Here is a 20502-nt window from a genome sequence, read left to right as displayed (position 1 = left end):
CCTTAACCCATTGCCGTACCTGTGATGCTTTGCCAGGCGATATGTTGTCATTCCTTTTACAATACACTGACTGGATAAACTGGACACGATACTGTAAATGTTAACCAACATAGCTCCTGATCTTATATGATATCGTCAACGAGCACAAACACTGTTTTATATCAAAAGGGACTATGCTCTCAGAATAAATGTTTTATAGCATAGTTTTCAATGTCTCATTGGTTTACTGTCATCATAATGTATGTCCACATGCGCTTCAATAATCGTCAACAGTCAAGAGTGACAATACTGCAATATTACAGCTTTAACGTGTGTTATAACATACATTCTCAGTCCATGTGATTTTTACCTGGACAATCGTTCTGGTGCTTGTCTGCATTTGGGGCTCTCCTCTTGAGGTTTGGGGACTTTCACTGCAGCAGCAATGGGGCAGCCTGAGAGACTGGGGGAGGAGGATGAATAGAAGGAAATCAAGCCCATTAGTCTGACATTGAACCTGTCTATGTACAGTTTGTCATTTTTTAATAGGTTAGTCCTGCAGGCTGTACCTCCGGTGGGTGCTACGATTGCTGTTTACATGGCCTCTTCCTGTGCACCCGGGAGTAGGACACTTGAGGACGTTTTCATGCATGGCCAGGACTGGGGACAGACGGGAGAGGAGAGGGCCAGTAGGTGAAACAGTAGGGTTAGTAGAAGGAGAGCTGTACTGTACATCAGTGGTGATTATACATCAGTGGTGATTATACATCAGTGGTGAATATACATCAGTGGTGATTATACATCAGTGGTGATTATACATCAGTGGTGATTATACATCAGTGGTGAATATACTACATCAGTGGTGAATATACTGCATCGCTGGTGAATATACTGCGTCGCTGGTGAATATACTGCATCGCTGGTGAATATACTGCATCGCTGGTGAATATACTGCGTCGCTGGTGAATATACTGCGTCGCTGGTGAATATACTGCATCAGTGGTGAATATACTGCATCAGTGGTGAATATACTGCATCGCTGGTGAATATACTGCATCGCTGGTGAATATACTGCATCAGTGGTGATTATACATCAGTGGTGAATATACTGCATCAGTGGTGAATATACTGCATCGGTGGTGAATATACTGCATCGCTGGTGAATATACTGCATCGGTGGTGAATATACTGCATCGCTGGTGGATATACTGCATCGGTGGTGAATATACTGCATCGCTGGTGAAGATACTGCATCAGTGGTGAATATACTGCATCGCTGGTGAAAATACTGCATCAGTGGTGAATATACTGCATCGCTGGTGAATATACCGCGTCAGTGGTGAATATACTGCATCGGTGGTGAATATACTGCATCAGTGGTGAATATACTGCATCAGTGGTGAATATACTGCATCAGTGGTGAATATACTGCATCGCTGGTGAATATACTGCATCGCTGGTGAATATACTGCATCAGTGGTGAATATACTGCATCATTGGTGAATATACTGCATCGGTGGTGAATACACTGCATCGGTGGTGAATATACTGCATCAGTGGTGAATATACTGCATCAGTGGTAAATATACTGCATTAGTGGTGAATATACTGCATCAGTGGTGAATATACTGCATCGGTGGTGAATATACTGCATCAGTGGTGAATATACTGCATCAGTGGTGAATATACTGCATCGCTGGTGAATATACTGCATCAGTGGTGACATCATTTAGAGTAGGCATAGGAGTCATAGGAATGCCAAGAGTTAACAGAATTAACAGACTTGAAAAGACAGGAAAATAATCAAGTTGAAAACTATGGGCATACATTCTGCCTGTTCATTTCTTGACCATTTTATTCAATTAACACATTGCTTATGTAGTGAGATCAGACAGAAACCATGGTTATAGTGCACAGATCCTTTGAAGACACAAGCATCTCCAACTAGCACTGTTCCCATTGTCAGTGCACCGTGTGTTGGTTGCATAATATAAATACCTTAGTGGAAATAAGACTATAACAAGAAAGCACAGATATTTTTTTCATAAAACATTGTCATTGTTGGAGTTCCACTCGGTATCCTTGGAAACTTTTATTTTCTGTACATATTTTCCAATTAGTTTGCAGGTTTTTGTCTATTTTTTTTTGAATACAGAGTTAGTAACCCCTTTGATTTGCAAACACTGCCTCTGGTCTAAGAGCACATGCTTTCATATTGAACAAAATGTAATTGCTTTTATGTTCCTTTTGTAACATCAGTGTTTAATGTTTATTATGTTACATTTAAATTACTAAATCACAGCCAATAAAAAAAGCCTTTTCAATATTCAGAAATTAGAGGTAAACTCCAAGTTCCTAGGTGACAACAAGTATTATTTTTCTATTTTCATTATTCTATAAATGGAAAATGTGGAGATGCCCTTCAATCAAAGAGTTTCTGCACCTACAGGTCTTCATTTGACCACCTTGTTGCGGGAAATGTTAAACTGGCAGTGCATTTGAGGTTCAAAAATGCATCTGTAATTTCCACTTTCAAATTTCAGACTTGATTTTCCCTTACGAAAAAGGCATCAACCCCTACATAAATGGCCTTCATCATAATCCACATGTCCTGTTGTTCCCGGATAATTGTCCTGCTGTAGCAAACTGGCTCAAATTAAGATCCTACATCTGTGTTTGATAACTTCATGATTTCCTTTCGAACATCAGAACTTATTTCACGATTGATCACAACATCTCATTCCATTGTATTCTATATGTGTGCCTGCTTGTGTATGTATGATGTATACAGCAGGTGTCTACGTGAGTGACTTACTCTCTGGGGGGACTCTGACTTTGTGGGGACAGCCAGACAGACTCCGGTGGTGGGGGTACAAACCAGTGACATGACCAGTCCCATCACACCCAGGGGTGGGACACCTAATATCCTTCTTGTCTGGCCGTGGAGAGTCTGGGAGGAGACAAACAGCAGGAAATCTTTGATTTATACATAGACATTCACATATGTCACACATACTGTACATAGGCATACATAACGACACCTTTAAGAATGTTGCAGTATCCTTCTTGACATGCTTTATAACCTTCCTTACCACACAAACAAAGAGTAGAACAAAGTTCATTAAAAAAGTATTTTGGAAATATTGTCTTAGCTATTGAACCTAGTTTAATTTGATTCAACTTGTAGAGGTTCTCTTGAATGAATGTTCCTCGAAAATGTGTTTTAAGTGAGATTCTGGGAATTGCTAAGTGGAAACGCACTTAAATACTGAAGCTACAGTGCTATAGATATACATAGATATACAGTATCTACATAGAAACATACAGATTGCAGGACAGTATCATGCAAAGAGCTAGACACTTTTTTTGCAAAATGCTTCTTTTAATCTGTAATTTTAGTTAAGGCTTCCAGTTCAACACAGGGCATTCATTTCTTAATGCCCATCCATCGAAAGATTACATCTGGGATTACACATTAGGCTTCAGTCATTTGAAGAATCAGTGGAAAACATGAGGGGTACTTTGGGTGGATTTAAGAGTTATGGTCATGGTTAAATATCCAGTTGATTCCTATCAAAATCCAATTTTCTGAGTAGTAGCAATTCCATCAGAAGATTTTTTTTATTTTTTATTTTAGTCTGTTTTTGTCTATTACTTCATTTGTTGCCAAAATGTTTTCAGTACTTAAGAGGATTTTTACCCTCCTCCTCCCTCCGATTTCCCCCTCAGAATATGGTTATTTTATTATTTTTATGTTTCGAAGAGCCTCATTATTAACATCACAAGAGGTCTGATACGTACTAGATAAAAATGCATAATCATGTCTGCTGTGTACTTCTTTTATGCCCACTACTCTTCATTACAATAAGTGCAATATTCACTGTATGTGATTCTATTGTGCTCAAGTTTCCAAAATAGTACCCAAACAAAAGCAGAGAAAGGGCTAAAAGAAAAGGGTCCTCTCTGTCATCACGTTGATAAAGCCTGTTGTGAAAAAAACATACACCTGATAAAATAGCAAAAATCTTAAAGTGACAAAGAAATAAGACATATTCAAATCTATTATCCATACCTTTGCATCCATGATAGCTCACCCTGGAGTTTACATCCAGTAGCCTTTGGTGCCTCCTCTCATTGGTCATCTGCTCCAGTAGGAACCTGTCCATCTCTCTGTAGGCATTGTGGATGACATGCCTCTGCTCTGACTGCAGGACCATGGCCTGCTCCAGGAGGCTCAGGTTCACCCTCCCTCTGTCCCTGTCTCTGTCTCCTCTGTCTCGGTCCATCTCCAGGCCCAGCGGTCTCTCCATCTCTTGCAGGCCCAGCGCCCAGGCCTCCAGCTGGGGAGGCCTCTCCACCTCTGGCTCCCCCTCACTGTCCTCCTCACTGGGGTAGAGCCGCAGGGCCCCTGCCTGGAAGGGGCCTACTCTGCCCATGTTGTACCCCCTCAGGTCCGAGTCAGGATTGTCCTCTCTCATGTGTTGGTGGCCGTTCCTGCCCAATGGGTGTCCTTCTCCGGTGGTGGCTTTGGAGGGGCTGCTGATGAAGCCGTTGGAGCCATTCACCCTAGCAGAATGAGTCAGGGACAGAGGCTCTGCTTTCCGACTGTCCCCGTACGGGCTTTTACGTGGCGAGGAACTGCAAGTCATACTAATCCTGTCCTGACTTTGGTCTTCTTCTTCCTCTTCTTCTTGGTTTCGTTCCTCCACCTCTTCATCTTCCAGAGTTTCCGAGGCGGCAACCTCCTCATGGAGAGAGTCATCAGTCGCCACTTCAGACCATCCAAAGGAATCATGGGGTTTTGTTATTGAGTCCTGGCAGCCATTTTGGTTGGGCACTTCATTAAGCGTATCTTGGCAACCATCTAAGAAACAAAGTAGGAGCAAAGAGAATAAAGAACGAGGCTGTCAGTTTTGAATCAATTGTTCATGTTAAGGCCATGCTTTTCCGAGAACATTTGCCTGGGCAGAGAGAGTAACCATTTGTATGTCCCCATTTGAGCTTAGTTAGAATGTTTAGCAGAGACATTCAACGCACATTGCGTGACAGTTTCCATATCTTGAAAACGCATGTCTTGTAGTTCAAAAGACTGTTAAGAGGATTGACAAATCAAATCAAATATGTAATGAAAATAATAATAGTATGGACGGGACAGAAACTGCAAGATTATGCTGCAATTCCTCAAGTACGTCAGAGATAATACACGGGACACTTATTTTGGCTAGTTGAACATGAAACCTAGAGATAAAGACAAAGATTGTCTTCGTCTTCTTTAAAATCTCCAATCAGAATACAACAACTTGATATGGATTAAGACGGACCAGATTACGACAGAGATTACATCGCTTATGACACTGGACATCAGTTTTAAGTAGTTATTAGGTGTAAGCTAAGCAGGGCTTTATGATTTTTATAGATATTAACATGTAATCGTTCGCATACAACTCATTTAAGAAACCATATTCATTATGTAAGCATAAGAACCAAGAAAGTGGCGAAAATGTCAGTAAAAAAATATATAAAATAAACATTCCATTGTTTTCCTCTTCCTCTCCTTTCTTTAATGCACATTTTTTCAACATGTCATTATGTGCAGTGCACCTAGTCATTTATTTTAACATTGATTCTTTACCAAGCTTTTAAATTGTTTATCAGGGGACATTTTTATTGACATATCAAAATATTTAATGTATCCCAAGACTGTGAGTAATGGTAAAATATTTGACAATTCATTTTCTGGTTTCCAGCTTAGTCAATTTAAGTGGAACTGACAGGAAAGCTAGGCCTCTTAGTTCCCCAAAATGCATTTTAAATGACACTTTATTTTAGTAACACCCCTGATTATATTAATATTAACTCATGGTCAATGATTAACAATGGCAAGCCATCATCTGGATTGATCCGATAAAATCTCCTTTGATCCTCCAAATCATTTAAACTTATATTCTGTGCTAAATCTCTTTGGCAAAAGGCCATAAGGGTTTTTACTTCATAAATCATAAGTAGGCTGTACTGTACTGAGTTGATCTATCCTCTTAAGTGGCTAGACGTCATGGACCAAACTAAAAGTAGCCCACAGAGAATGGAATGAGAGGGATCCAATAGGTTGATGGTAGATTTGGGAATCATTTAGGATGCGTATAGGCTACGTAGGCTTGTAAGTGGATTCCACTGAGGAGGATATAGACATGATCAAACAGATACAACTCGTCATTATAGTCAGGCCACAGTACAAAACATAATCCCACAAAAAAAGAAAAGCTGCTAAATGCAGGAAGTGTTATCTGGAAACGGACCTCTGGCAAAAAGTTGTGCAAATGTAGGTAAATGTGTTGAGTGTAATAGAGGACAGGTCAAAACATACCAGCAGCAGAGCAAGAACTTGAACGAAATAGACTTGATGAAACTCCTTTTTTTAGATGCAACCCCACAAAAATATCAAGCTGGATTTTGCAATGCAAAACGTGGCTAATAACCTCTTTGTTGTTAGAGGCATTTCCTTTCGAAACAGAGGCATTACAAAAAGCAGCCTGGCCAAAGAGTAAAAGTCAGTTATGCTTAGCTACAATTAGCAGAGCAGACAGGAAAAAAGTGCTTCTTTTGGCCCAGATGGATGACACACAGTGAGAGAAGTGCAGTGGAAAAGAGATTGCACTTGGATCCCTCCTGTGGTTTGTGTATTGGAACAGGTGAACAGTTTGTACTCCAGAATAGCCATTACCGGCGCTCTGCAGCAGGGTTGGAGCTTGGCTGGAGCTGAACGCAATGCGGCTCGACCAAATGAGAGGCTCATTTTCAACCTCTTTTCATCATGAAATGCAGATATGAACGGTATCCTCACTGTTACATTCTTATTGCTTGTTCTATCCACTTGAACTGTCACAATCTTTTCACATAAAATAGCCCCAGACCAGACTGTGACAAAATGATGTTGACAAATGTATGTAGATCTATGTTAACCACTCAATCTGCAGTCATGTGTTTGTGTTGCCCGACTTTTGATACACGTTCACTGTATTTTATAGGGCTTTTTATATACATTTTTCTTGATTAAAAGGTTATAATGCAGTAGGAAAGTAGTGGTGACAGAATACAGACACATAAAAGCTCTGCTGGAAACGCAAACAGACCACGAGGGAGGTATATGAACAAAGAAAGTTATCCGAGGGGGGAAAAAAACGGATGGCAAAGCTAGTGCAAAAAGGGTTACGATAATTGTAATGTTATATGAACCCCAGAAACAAATCAATTCCATTTCCAATGAATCTGCACAATTCATTGAGCTACTCTCTTGGTCCATTTAACTACCCACATGTGTACTATAATGAGCTGTAGACATTATGCCTAATTATGTATATTTGGACTGTGTTAGAGGGCCTAACAAAAGCTTTCGAAGGGGACAATTACGTTTGTTGCTTAGTTACATCGTTAAAAATATACCAAATAAGTGCAGATTATAGTGGGTGAGAATGCATGTGTAAACCATGGATATTGTGGCCAAAATGCTCAAAATTCAATTCATTAGGAAATAGAAATGTTTTGCTTTTGGAGGGGGACAATGTTTTTAAATGAAATAAACACAAATATTTCCTTATGTCATTGAGTACGTAGCTTGGTCTTAGTATCTCCTGACAAATGAGCACCCTATGTATTCTATTCTATTGTATCAGTGACATTTTTTGTTATGAGAACATGTTTAGGCAATGCCAATGTCCTCCTTCAGAAGGGGAGCTGGTTCTTTTAAGTTGCGGCATCAGCTTGTGTCAATAATCAATCAATGAAGTGTATATTCTACACTCAACTAAACTAACTTTACAAACAGCAACAGATGAGACTCAAAACCGAAGGCCCTCAGGCAAACACGATCATAATGTTTAAATTCTCAGTGATTTCAACCTATTTTTGAATGACTTTTCTGGAGGAAAAAAAACGAAAACACATCAGACAAAAAGAAAATGAGAAGTCCGAGATCTGGCCTCAACAAAAAAATAATGAAAGATAAACTTCAATCTGAGGATGTGAGACAGACACAACTTATGTAGACCCAGCAGTGTTGTCTTTCACTTCCAGTACATAATGACTATGGGGTCTGGCTGATGCCGGGCCCTAAAAGGCAATAGAGAGGGACGGAAATATGAATGCAACAGATGGGATTTTAAAATTCAGCGTCAATTGTTCATCAAAACAGACAAAACAACAGGACATCTGTCTACCTGCTGGAGTGTCAATGTTCCTCAGCTCTTCTTTGTCCTGTGACTGTGCCAGGTCCTCGTTCTCCTCCTCACAGCACGCCTGGCTGGGGCTGTAGTGGCGGGGCCTCATCAGGAGAGACTTTCTCTTGTTGACGGGGGCGCCCTGCACCCCTTCCTGGGCGAGTCTTTTCCTAGCAGCCATAGACCCATATGTGCTGTTGTGGGGGGATGGATGAATGAAAAGAGCAACGGGGTCAACAATGTGCCATACTGGGGTTCATCTGAAAAATTTGAACTGAAAGTGAACCTAAACTGTAACATTGTCAGTTTATTCACCAATTGTATTTTGCGGGACTCAGAAAGTACAAGTCTCATTTGTAGCTATAGTGAAAAAAGGTCAACATTAGGTTGAAGAAACTGTATTTAGCTGAGATGATGAACGAACCCCCCAAAATACCATTAAAAATGATGTACGTAGAAACAGTGAAGAGCTACGGGGACAAATGTAATTATAACCATTATTATCAAGATAAGAGCATGGCCAGCATACCACGTCTACTAACAAAGGATGCCTATTTCACTCTGCATTGTAAGGACATAGAAACCCGGGGTGAGTTAGAGGATATCTGTAAGGATTTATTTTCAAAAAGAGGTCATGAACCCTTACCCGGGAGCCTGGGTGATGCATTCAACTGGAACTGGAAACAGAAGCAGAGGTATGTTAGGTAAATAGTCATGTTCACATTTCCTCTGTGGAGTGACTCAGGCTCTGCATCTGTCTACTTGGGAAACATTATCCTGGTCAAGGCTACTGATCTAGTAGCTCCACCTTTTGGATAACCAGTCGGGGAAGGAACACTGTGGCCTACTACTTACTGTACCCTCGTGGTAGTGGGGTGTTAGCCTAGCATGAATTTGGAGCAGATTATCTATAAAAAAGAGTTTGTGTTACTTGTCTAAAAATGCGTTGCTATATTTAAATGGTTTACGATTTTAAAAAAAGCTTTCTAACATGAACAAAATTATCGCAAAGATTCCCTTTATATTGATAACAAATCCACTCCCCCAATCCACTGTAGATCATCCTCCTGACAGCTTTGACAACATGATCTGAAAAGGCAAATCGATTTTCCCAGAGGGCCATGCAGCACAGATGCAAATCTCATTCAGCGGTCCACCGTATTCCCATGAAGCACAACTCCATAATACATTTTCCAGATGTAATAATGGCTCTGGTGCCACCAACCAGACTTCAGAGGCTTGGAAAACTAGCATAATGGCATCGCCTGTCTAGAGGTTTTCAATCACACTATATATATGCACTCCTTAACTAATTTGAGCCACTGTTCCAATTTGATGAAGTAATTCTCCATCTGAGTAATGTAATGGCAATGCAGTGCTCTTCAAATTGGTAAGATCATTCGTAAAATTGACAGTTGTAAAGTTGGATTGTTGAACTGATATCCCCCTAGACCCCCACAGCTCTATAAGTGGAATGTGTGTGAATAGCTGAAGCGCTCGGTTACTGCTATTGATGTGCTTGCCTGAACATGGTAAGAGTTGTTGAAGCTATTCACCTTTGCATGTTTGAAGTGTGTTATCCTCTCCTTCTGAATCCATCTGTAAATAACGAACACACTATGCATCATTATGCATGTAACACTCACTTTCTATCAAAATACAGATTCTGTAAATATTGACAACTGGGACTGAAATAATGATGTTAACATTTTGTCAGCAGATGCTGGATCCATTTAATGTTTGAGAGCCCTTGACGTCAGTGGTTGAAGTTTATTTTAAATGATTTTTGACCGTTCCTATCAACAATAGCCTATGTTTCCCAGAACATAGATGTAGTTACGTGCAAATGATCTGTGGCATTTAATTGGTGTAGAGTCACGAAAACACATGTAGCATGTAAAAGCAAAATACCAAGCTAAGGTGAAGTTAAAACAAAACAAAAAAACTTTGAGGTGGGGAAAAAATGTCATAATGCAAAATAATGACATTAAAGTGCAGGTGGTAGCATACAGACATACAGTAGTGTGTTTAGACCAAAATAGTTGTTCAAATCAATCCACTCTCCCTCGCCACCATACGTGTGGATCCCAAATAAAACCTATTAAGCGTAATTATTCCTGGCTGATGGCGGTGTATAGTGGTCACAGGCCAGTGAAATCTGTGAGTCACAGGATACGCTGTTACTTTTCCTGGTAATGGGAAACATGACTCCTCTCTCTGGTTTGCTGTTGTGATTGAAGGCACTGACCTGTCATACATTTATAATGGGGGAGCAGGTGTGGCAGTGATGAACCTTAATTTCCTTTAATAAACCTTTTATGTGCCACACTCTTAATGCCACGCCGGGCCCTCAGAGGACCTGCTCATAATAGGTTCATTACTTTTGATTACTCGGGGCCCTATTGAAACAAACAACTACCCAAACACTATAGATGACATTCTGTAACAACTAATGTACCTGATTAGTTCATTACACTTTTTCCAAACAGACACACACACATGCAGACAGACAAACTCACTCATTTTGTAAGCGTTTATAGATACTGTGTATGTGCTACAGTGTCTACAGTAATACAAATACATTTCATATTCAGATAGCGTAATTGCTGTATTAATTTCACAGGTTGACAAATATTTACAAATGATGCACCTCTGCATTATTGAGAAGCAACACTCACATGATGTAAATCTACTTGTTTTCAATAATATTTCATAATTTAACCTCTTGTACCAGGACATTTCATCATGCTCGACACATAAAACATTTGGATTCCTCTTTCTTACAAGTCAAGCCACAATATCATGTTTAATGAAAAAACTAAAAGCGTTATGGTAACAAGAATTGAATATACTAATGCTCCTGTCGATATTAGATCCCTGATGACCTTGGTTCTGACACTGAGGAGTACGTACACTATTTCACTGATCATTTGTCAGTAGATCATTCTTTTACAAATGCAGTCAATATGTTTGTGAGCGTGTTCACTGATGTACTGTACTCCTTCAAATGCCTGGATCTAGCAAACGACCTGTATTATCGGAGGGGAGACGAAGGAACCGATCAAACCTTTTATGTTCAAACATTATAGCTTCTGCAACATGAGCAGCACAAAGGTTCTGAGAGGGTATATAGAGGATGTGCTTTTGGCACCCATTTGACAACAGCTATCGTTGGTCTTTAAACTCAAAGCTGTATAGCTGTGTCTAATTCTGCAGAGGAGGAATCGGAAGTATGGTAATGGGGCAGCTCCAGTAGATGTTTAAGGGTATGAGAGAGAAGTAGAAAACTCGTGCAGACAGGGAGGGAACGCATGACGTTCAAAGAGAATTTACATGGGCAGTACAAATAGAGACATGCCATTCAAATAAGGCCTCGTTGGTATTTCATATTTACTACACTCTCAGGCTGTGATTTGTTTGTGTCATATATTCCTGACATGCCACAAAACTGTATGACATTTTAAATTATGATGGCTCTTTGGTGGTCATTGGTCAATACAACATCTGTCCCGTTTCTTCACTGTTGACACTATGAGTATTTTTAAAAGAGGCTATCCTTAAACAAAGCTGTCCGGACATTGTTATGGTTTCAGCTAGCCAATTTGGACTCGTAAACTGGGAGGCATGGTAACCTTCTGCCTACCTTAAACCTTAAGTAAGATACATTACTTATTAGTTAAGTGTTGTGGTATAACAACAAAGCAGCACATTCAGCGAAGCTGGCTACACATCCCTACATATGTAAAACAATATCTGAGTCTGTGATTTCACAGGGGTCAAAAGGGCATTGACATGACACTGCTAAACATGCTGCTCATTCCAAAACATCCTGGCTACCACTTCCATTAGCCTTAGAAATACACAACTATATCTGTTCACAGGTGAATTGGTAACACAATGTTTTTTTTCCCCCAGGACATCCAAGAGCAGCATGCTATAATATCCAAATGTATGTTACGTGAACCTATTACTAGAAAATATATACTGAATAAAATGTAAACGCAACATGTAAAGTGTTGGGCCCATGTTTCATGAGCTGAAATGTAAAAAATCCCAGAAATGTTCCATAAGCACAAAAAGCTTATTTCTCTCAAATGCTGTGCACACATTTGTTTACATCCCTGTTACTGAGCATTTCTCCTTTGTCAAGATGATCCATCCACCTGACAGGTGTGGCATATCAAGAAGCTGATTAAAAAGCATGATCATTACATAGGTGCACCTTGTGCTGGGGGACAATAAAAGTCCACTTTTGTCACACAACACAATGCCACAGATGTCTTATGTTTTGAGGGAGCGTGCAATTGGCATGCTGACTGCAGGAATGTCCACCAGAGCTGTTGCCAGATAATTTAATCTTCATTTCTCTACCATAAGCTGCCTCCAATGTCATTTTGGAGAATTTTACAGTAAGTCCAATCGACCATGTATAACCATGCCAGCCCAGGACCTCCACATCCAGCTTCATCACCTGCGGGATCATCTAGGAGTGGGTGGGGAGTATTTCTGTCTGTAACAAAACCCTTTTGTGGGGAAAACCTCATTCTAATTGGGCTAAGACCTCTCAGGCCCACCAAAGACTGTGCCCCTGCCCAGTCATGTGAAATCCATAGATTAGCACCGAATTAATTTATTTCATTTGACTGATTTGCTTACATGAACTGTAACTCAGTAACATCTTTGAAATTGTTGCATGTTGCGATTATATTTTTGTTCAGTATATATACAAATATATTATTATGCCTACCTTTGTTTGCAGTTTTCTGGGCAATATATATGACGTGCTGCAAGGTCCACGCAGTCCACCTTGGTTGATGTGTGCACAATTGTTGACTTGTTTCAGGATGTGAGTGAGAAATTCATTCTCTGTAAAAACAAATATATATATATATTTAAGCATTAAGGCATATGGCCATTATACCACGGCTAAGGGCTGTTCTTAGGCACAACGCAAAGCGGAGCATTCAGGACTCAAAACACCCAGTTTATAAATATATATGTATATATATATATATATATATATATATATATATATATACCTTTAATGCAAATAAATAAATAAAAGGATAAAACAAAAAGTGGAGTGGAAAGATACAACTTTAGAGCTGTTGTGAGTTATCTCACCAAAATGCAATATTTTCCATTTTGTATAGTATCAACTTACCATAGTATATATAAGAAATAAGGCATGAGGGGTGTAGTATATGGCCAATTTACCATGACTAAGGGCTGTTCTTATGCACGACGCAACACCGAGTGCCTGGGTACAGCCCTTAGTAGTGGTATAATGGCCATATATCACAATCCCCGAGGTGCCTTATTGCTATTATAAACTGGTTAAACAAGTAATTAGAGCAGAAAATATAAATGTTTTGTCATATGCGTGGTATACAGTCCAATATACCACGGATGTTAGCCAATCAGCATTCAGGGCTCAAACCACCCAGTTTATAATGGATAATGAATTACCGATAATGATCATGCTATTCCAAGCCTCACTGCTAGCTAAAGGTTTCTGGTCATGATAGGCATACATGGTGAGTAACGTGCAGTCAGTCTGAGCTGGTGGGGAGCAGGAAACATGATAAAACCTCACATTGTGGAATGAAGGAACAAGATGCAAATTGATTGCAAGACAGAGATTGAGCGCAGTCTAATTAATACAAAACATCCAAGAGGGAAAACAAGGATGAACACAATGAGTACATTAAGCCTCTTCACTTCACAGATCTTATTACCAGAATTATTTATTTCTGTTAGCTTTGAAAAAAAGAAAAGAAAAGGAAAAACAGAAAACATCATCTTAATTAAGGCACTCAGAGCATTTCCCCTCTGGAAAACAAAAGGGGGGGGGACTCTGGGAGACATTAGCATAAGAAAAAAGAGACTCACTACTATTTGAGGCAGGCCGATGGGTTTGTCGTCTTCTGAGTCATATTCCCGCCCCTCCCAACAAAAATAGACAAATAACGTCTTGCTCTCGGAGGACTATTTGCCCATGTGTGGGGCAGATTTCTCTGGGGATACTGAGTTGCCTAATGCCTGATGCTCAGGGTTTCTATGTGATTCTCTATGTGCTAATCTGGCTGCTTTGCTTGCTGTCCTTGGGCCCAGCCCAATCCCCATCCTAACCCCATCTGCTACCTTTCCCACCACAGAGGAGAGGAGAGAATGGGACTGACTGACTGGGACTGGGACTGGGAGAGGAGAGGGCTTCTCAGTCCAAGCAGTCATGAATAACCATGGCCTCATCCACTGTTTGGAGAGGAGTTGAATGGGGACCGCTTATCCATTGGATATGTTACTTAGGATCCAACTGTGGTTTCCCCCTGCTCTAATCAAAGGGAGGTGAATAATATAACATAAATGCAATCAAGCCTATATTGTTCATAATTATTGTTCACCATAGCTGTACATACTACAAGTGGGGAATATACACATGATTACAGATATGGGGTTATTTGCTTGAATTCAACTTCAAAAGGTTAGCCATTGACAAGGCAATGCAGTTTTTCCACATATTGTTGATATTGAAGGAACCACCCCTGTTGCCACTTATGCTACTATCTACAATGACTCCTACTACTTACTACGACTAGGATTACTACTATTGAGGTTGATTACTAAGACACTAACGGTACACCTGTATGTCGCCATCTACACAAGTGGTGTTGTTACTATTTTTGACCCATCCCAACAACTGCTGTTCTGCTACTGATCCAACTAATAGGGATATTCATGAGTACAATAATCATCATCATTGACCTTCAGTCATTGAAATGTCCCCTTGTTCCCAGCTTATCCCTGCACTTGGGACACCCTCGTGTAATTAACATAGGCACTATTGTGATAAAGTCCAACTAAGTCAATGACACTGGCGGCAAATCGTTTAAAAACCAATACAACCTTACTGTCGTGCAAGTAGTATTTCAAAGACCACGAAAATGAATTACATTGTTTACATTTTCTTCAGATTGGGGCAGAGGCAAGATGATAGCCAGGCAAATGAGATTACACCAAATAAGATGTTTGAAATGTCAGCTCCCTAACACTTCACCCAACCAACTGTTATGATTAGATTACACTTTTAACATAATTACTGTCTAAAGCTGTGTGTGGAGACAATGCATAAATAACGAACGAGAGCTCTATCTGAACCGATACCTATCCCCCCCCCCCCCCCCATCGCTGAGCCTTTTCTCTTAACCTTTCTTCAGCAGTATCATTTTGAATTATGGGGATGGGTAGATGCTCTGCACAAGGTCACTGTCTGTTCAGTTTGTCCCACCCCCCACCCCCTCCCCCCCCCCCACCTCCTGTTTTTGTTTCCTCTTCCAGAGGCAGACTATACGAACGAAGGGTTAAAACGGGAATGGATTTAATTATGGAATGAATGGAATTATAATGCGCCTGCAGCAAGTTTTCCTCCTTATTTATTAAAGCAGCTGATGGGCCAGGTTTGATGAGCCACTTCTGGCATAATTGAGTCATCACACAAAGAGGGTTCATCGCATTCAGAGTGGTTTTATCAGCAGCAAACAGACCTGATTACTGGCAATTACACTCTGATCTATGGGAAGGAGAGAAAAAAAGGCGAAATGTGCGGTGTAACTTCTGTGATTATAGTTTATCCCAGGGAAAAAAAATGTCAGATTCATTTTACATGCTAAGTGTTTTCTTTTTCTGCATAATAAAGAGCAAACGGCAAGAGATATCACAATTTACTTTAATATTTCCTTGTAATGAACGTCTACGTGTGTATGGCAAACGGATCATAATTGTACATGTAACATGGGTTTTTGTTATCCTCCACTGTGCTTTGAATCAGCAATATGTAAAAGTGTTGTTGTTTTTTTACAAAAAAAAAATGGTACTCTTTACAATAATGGTGGTCGCTTGGGTGCAGAGAGTGATATAAACCTTGTCAGTGGAGAGACAAATTGAAACGTTATATGATGGTAAGGAACACAGAACTCCTTTCACCACCTTTCATTGACATGCAAATGAATTCATAGTGAGTTAATCAAGCCCTGCTCAGAGACTATTTTGATAAACAAGTTTTTGAAAAAAGGATTTTCTATTTGCAGTGCTGTGACCAGGCAGCCATCAGATGCCCTCTGCCTAAAAAGCTAGCAGCTGGACATTAGAATAATAGCTAAGAGACGTTTTAGGAGGGGGAGGGTGAAAGAGAGGAAGGGGGGGGGTCTCTGATTTTCCTATTCATATCAAAGCCGGCCTTTAGAATGATAGGGACATTCTCTTTCAGATTTCATACAGATGCATTTTATAAACTCTTGAGAAAAATCGGGTAATGTTTCTATAAAATGCGGCATCTCATATTCGTTCCATATTAACAAACGGGTTCCGAGATGTTTAATTATTGGTGACTTTCTTAGGATTCAGAACCAATTAAGATATGATTGATCTAAAAACAAATGACCTCGTGAGAAACAGCTCTGTGACAACACCTGCAATTTTACTGAGAATTGTCTTCAGGACTATAGAAGTTCGAAGTATCATACACAGCAGTGGTCTTTGTAATGCTCCCAACTCATCCCATCAAAAAATCCTCACAGTATACCTCTTCCATTGAAAGATTGTATATTCAACACCATGACAAGATGACAGAAGAGTGTAAAAAGTAGAAAAAGTCAAAACAGTAGAGAAAACTGTGGACAGTGACAGCAAGTAGGATAAAGAAGCTACATGTAAGGTACAAATGAAGGATATTAATTTCAGCCAGTTTGAAAATAACCCTGCAGCAACAGGAAATGTGAAGTATTATGTATATTATAATAAATGGACATATTTGTAGGGGTTGATAGATTTTTTCGTTAGCGCAAATCAACTCTGAAACATCAGAGATAGAAATTGCAAACTTTAGAAGCCTTTTTAAAACTCAAATACACAACAAGTTAGCATTTTCTGCTGTGGAGGACAATTCTCAGCAATAAAAGAGCAATCACATGCAGATCCTACATCTTTATGGAAGAAGCCATACCTGACTTGCCTAATTCCCCACTATTTCAGTATTGATAATGTAATATACATTCAAATAGAGAGAGAGGGGGGGGGGGTGAGAAACCGTATGAACAATCGCCAAATTGTAGAACACCAACCCATTCACATAAATAAAGTAAAAGGGAGACAGAATATCTTCTGATCAGTGGACTTTCACTTTTTACACATCAATGTCCTCATAGATGGGCGCTTCCAGACTTCTAAAAGACACTGAGACAAAATCTTGAAGACAACTGTGATTTCAGAAATAACAGTCTCCCATGCAGCCATCTTGGCTGCTAAGCAACGTGTTTGTGTCTAATGCCAAATTAGTACTTTTATACAAAATTGGCTTCTTTCTTATCACTTCCCCAAGACTGAGAAGCTTCAATAAAGAGAGTGTGGCTCCCCAGAATTTTTAACAGACAATTAGGAGCCTGGCTGGCCAGCCACTATTGCTTCAATGATTTGTTATGATGGCATAACTACAGGGGAAACTCGTTATTGGAGCCAGCTAGCAAGACACCCCATAAAAGAGTCAGACGGTGACACCTGCGCTGAGGTGATTTATAAATCTTGTAATCACTTTCCAAAGTCATCCCAAAGCCTTCCCTTCTCAATTGAGCTAATCTGGACCAGGACCACACAGCCATTGTGGCACAATGTCCAGATTGGTTCTTCTTTTTTCGCCATCAGAGAGACAATTTCAGGTGTTTTTTTTTACTACATTTGGGGCACCTTTGTAGTTATATTATTCTATGAAATATGGCTTTTTAGATGATTTGCAATTATCAAACATCAACCTCAATCAGAACAGAAATTTGGAAAATTCAAAAACAGCAGAATGCTTTGTTTTGTGGAATGGTTGGCTACCATGCTAGCTATAACTACCAAGATAAATAATACTCCAAATTAAATGTAGCCTACATTACAGGATTGTACCCATTTACATTTCTTTTCCAAGGCACAATCCATTAACACAGATGTTATATTAGTTTCCCTTTTTTGTTTTTTAAATCATCAGTGAAGATAGATTTTTCAAAACACTAACACAGACTAATTCATTGACAGGTGTTTTGGGGGAAAGAAGTTCCAGCCCGGGTGTCTGTCATCACTACAAAGTAATCCTGGCCATTGTTCCTGCCCAAGGAGACCCTTTTCACGCAGGAGGGTTGCCTGAATGCTACCAGGTGGTCGGCAATTTGGAGAAACGTAGTAACCGTTCAAGCTAATCCCCTTGCCACAAAAGGCAGGTCTCCCATGTCTAGAGGCCTTAGGGTTTAAGGGAAAAGTTTACATAGTACACACACACACACACACACACACACACACACACACACACACACACACACACACACACACACACACACACACACACACACACACACACACACACACACACACACACACACACACACACACACACACACACACACACACACACACACACACACACACACACACAAACACAACAAACACACACACACACACAGACAGACATGCACCCTATACACACATGCATCCACACCATACACAAATACACACACTGTACACAGCGTTTGTGTGTCTGAAAGGAGCCAGGCAGTGCTGTAGCCTGATTCCTAATCAGATTGCGCTGAAGTGAACAGCTCGCATGGCAGCTGTAGTTTTCCCAGGGTTAATTACCTTTCACTGCTCTCTCTAAATGAGTCAGCTGTTCCTGTCATTAAACAACTCCACTCTATCTCTGCTCCTCTGTCCTGCCCGGTCCTGTCCTCCACACATACACAATCACACACACATACACTCAAAACACACAAACACGCAGACACATATGTATACGCGAATAGACACAAACACACACAACAACAACGCAAACTCTATCCATGTCTTCTCATCCTGCACTGCCACTCACATCCAACAATGTTCTGGATATGGAGCCCAAAAAAGACTTCACTTTACTAATGAAGAGGTGGAGTCAACAGAGGCCATTATCCTTTACTTTCAGCTCCAAACAGGTATTTATGTTCATGCAGATGGGATGCTGGATTGGGATGCTGAATTGGGATGCTGAATACTAACCCCTCACCCTGTCAAAGGGGGATAATACCAATCTGTCAAGGTCTCATGTTATCTGGCTCCAACACTTACTAAGTGAGTATATACATTTAGAAAGTAAATGCTCCCAATAAACACAGACACAACCCACATACACATGCGCAGTTTGTGTGTGTTCAGCTCTACTCTCTGATAGAGCTGTGCTGTCATCAATTCTAAAAAATCTCCCAGCTCACTGAGCTCCATGGCTCAGGATGTTGGGGGAGTTTTAAGTGATTTTTGCCACTGTGTGATCCCCTGGCCACCTGGATTACAAACTCTAGTCCTTTAACTCATGCCAGTATAATTCCGTGTTAACTCGGATTTACCTCTGGCATATGAATTCTCAGTCTGCATAAGCTTTGTTTGGAATGAGTAGTACATTAAAAGTATTGTATGCCTTATGGAGATGCCTTATTGTAAAATTCTTATTTTGCTAGAAAAAAATGCATAAATTCTTATAAAAGCAATTTAGTTATTCTAATGGGGGAAATTAAAACAACAGTTTCCATTGACCATTTTACAAATATTGTTCAAATCCAGGAATTACTACAATACCTTCATCCAGTTAAATGCCTGTAACTATGGCAATGTACACATTCGGTGTGTGGTGCAGTCAACGTATACAAGTTGGTCATGTGTACAGTTAGCCAGGCTGTTTTTGCAGTTTATCATGCTTAATATCATGGTTATCGAAGCGATCGTGATATAAAAGATATGTCTGGAGCAGCCCTAGAGGATCAGAATGAAATATTATCCAACATCTATACAATCTCCTCAAACACACACACACACACACACTTCTGGGATAGAAGAGTTAAGCCCTGACTATAGTATTTTGTACTTAAAAGGTTAGCAGGGCTGTTTTAGAGTTTTAACCAAGCTTGCCAGATCAGCAGATGGTCCATGATTATGATTATATGCATCAATAATATGAATAATCTTTAACAAATGTAAATTTGACTTAACTCCAGGGTTTAATAAAAAAAAAAGATGGACGTTAACCCACTTTGCAGTCTGCCGGCCACGCATGATATTTTGATACACTTAAATGATGTAGGATACATAATATACTGACATATATGTAACCCAACCTAAAACTGTAGAGAATACTACTTCTACTGTCCTGTGAGCATAGGACAAAGTCTAAGCCAGAAATAAGTTTAAGTCAGAAAAAAAAACTTTATGGACGTGAACTGAATACATAGACAGATATTTAGTAACTTTGTAATAT

At 40.0% G+C, this 20502-nt stretch overlaps 1 protein-coding gene across 7 annotated transcripts in view; it reads right to left on the bottom strand.

Annotated features, from left to right (window-relative positions):
• The window catches only part of LOC124041750 (suppression of tumorigenicity 18 protein-like), a 42270-nt gene that overhangs the window by 14679 nt on the left and 7089 nt on the right, over positions 1-20502 (bottom strand). For 6 of the 7 annotated variants that reach the window (XM_046359715.1, XM_046359713.1, XM_046359714.1 and 3 more), the window contains exons 2-9: positions 12940-13058; positions 9749-9791; positions 8839-8869; positions 8193-8386; positions 4052-4843; positions 2795-2929; positions 549-639; positions 350-442 (exon numbers count right to left, since the gene is read on the bottom strand). In XM_046359715.1, the coding sequence (XP_046215671.1) occupies positions 350-442; positions 549-639; positions 2795-2929; positions 4052-4843; positions 8193-8386; positions 8839-8869; positions 9749-9791; positions 12940-13058 (1498 nt within the window). Of the gene's footprint in view, positions 1-349; positions 443-548; positions 640-2794; positions 2930-4051; positions 4844-8192; positions 8387-8838; positions 8870-9748; positions 9792-12939; positions 13059-13930; positions 13953-20502 lie in introns of all 7 variants that reach the window. The other variant, XM_046359718.1, reaches the window with a different exon arrangement.

Source organism: Oncorhynchus gorbuscha, linkage group LG08 (genome assembly GCF_021184085.1).
Source record: "Oncorhynchus gorbuscha isolate QuinsamMale2020 ecotype Even-year linkage group LG08, OgorEven_v1.0, whole genome shotgun sequence".
NCBI lineage: Eukaryota > Metazoa > Chordata > Actinopteri > Salmoniformes > Salmonidae > Oncorhynchus > Oncorhynchus gorbuscha.
Note: the sequence above shows the minus strand (reverse complement) of the source record. Positions and strands in the feature narration are given on the sequence as shown.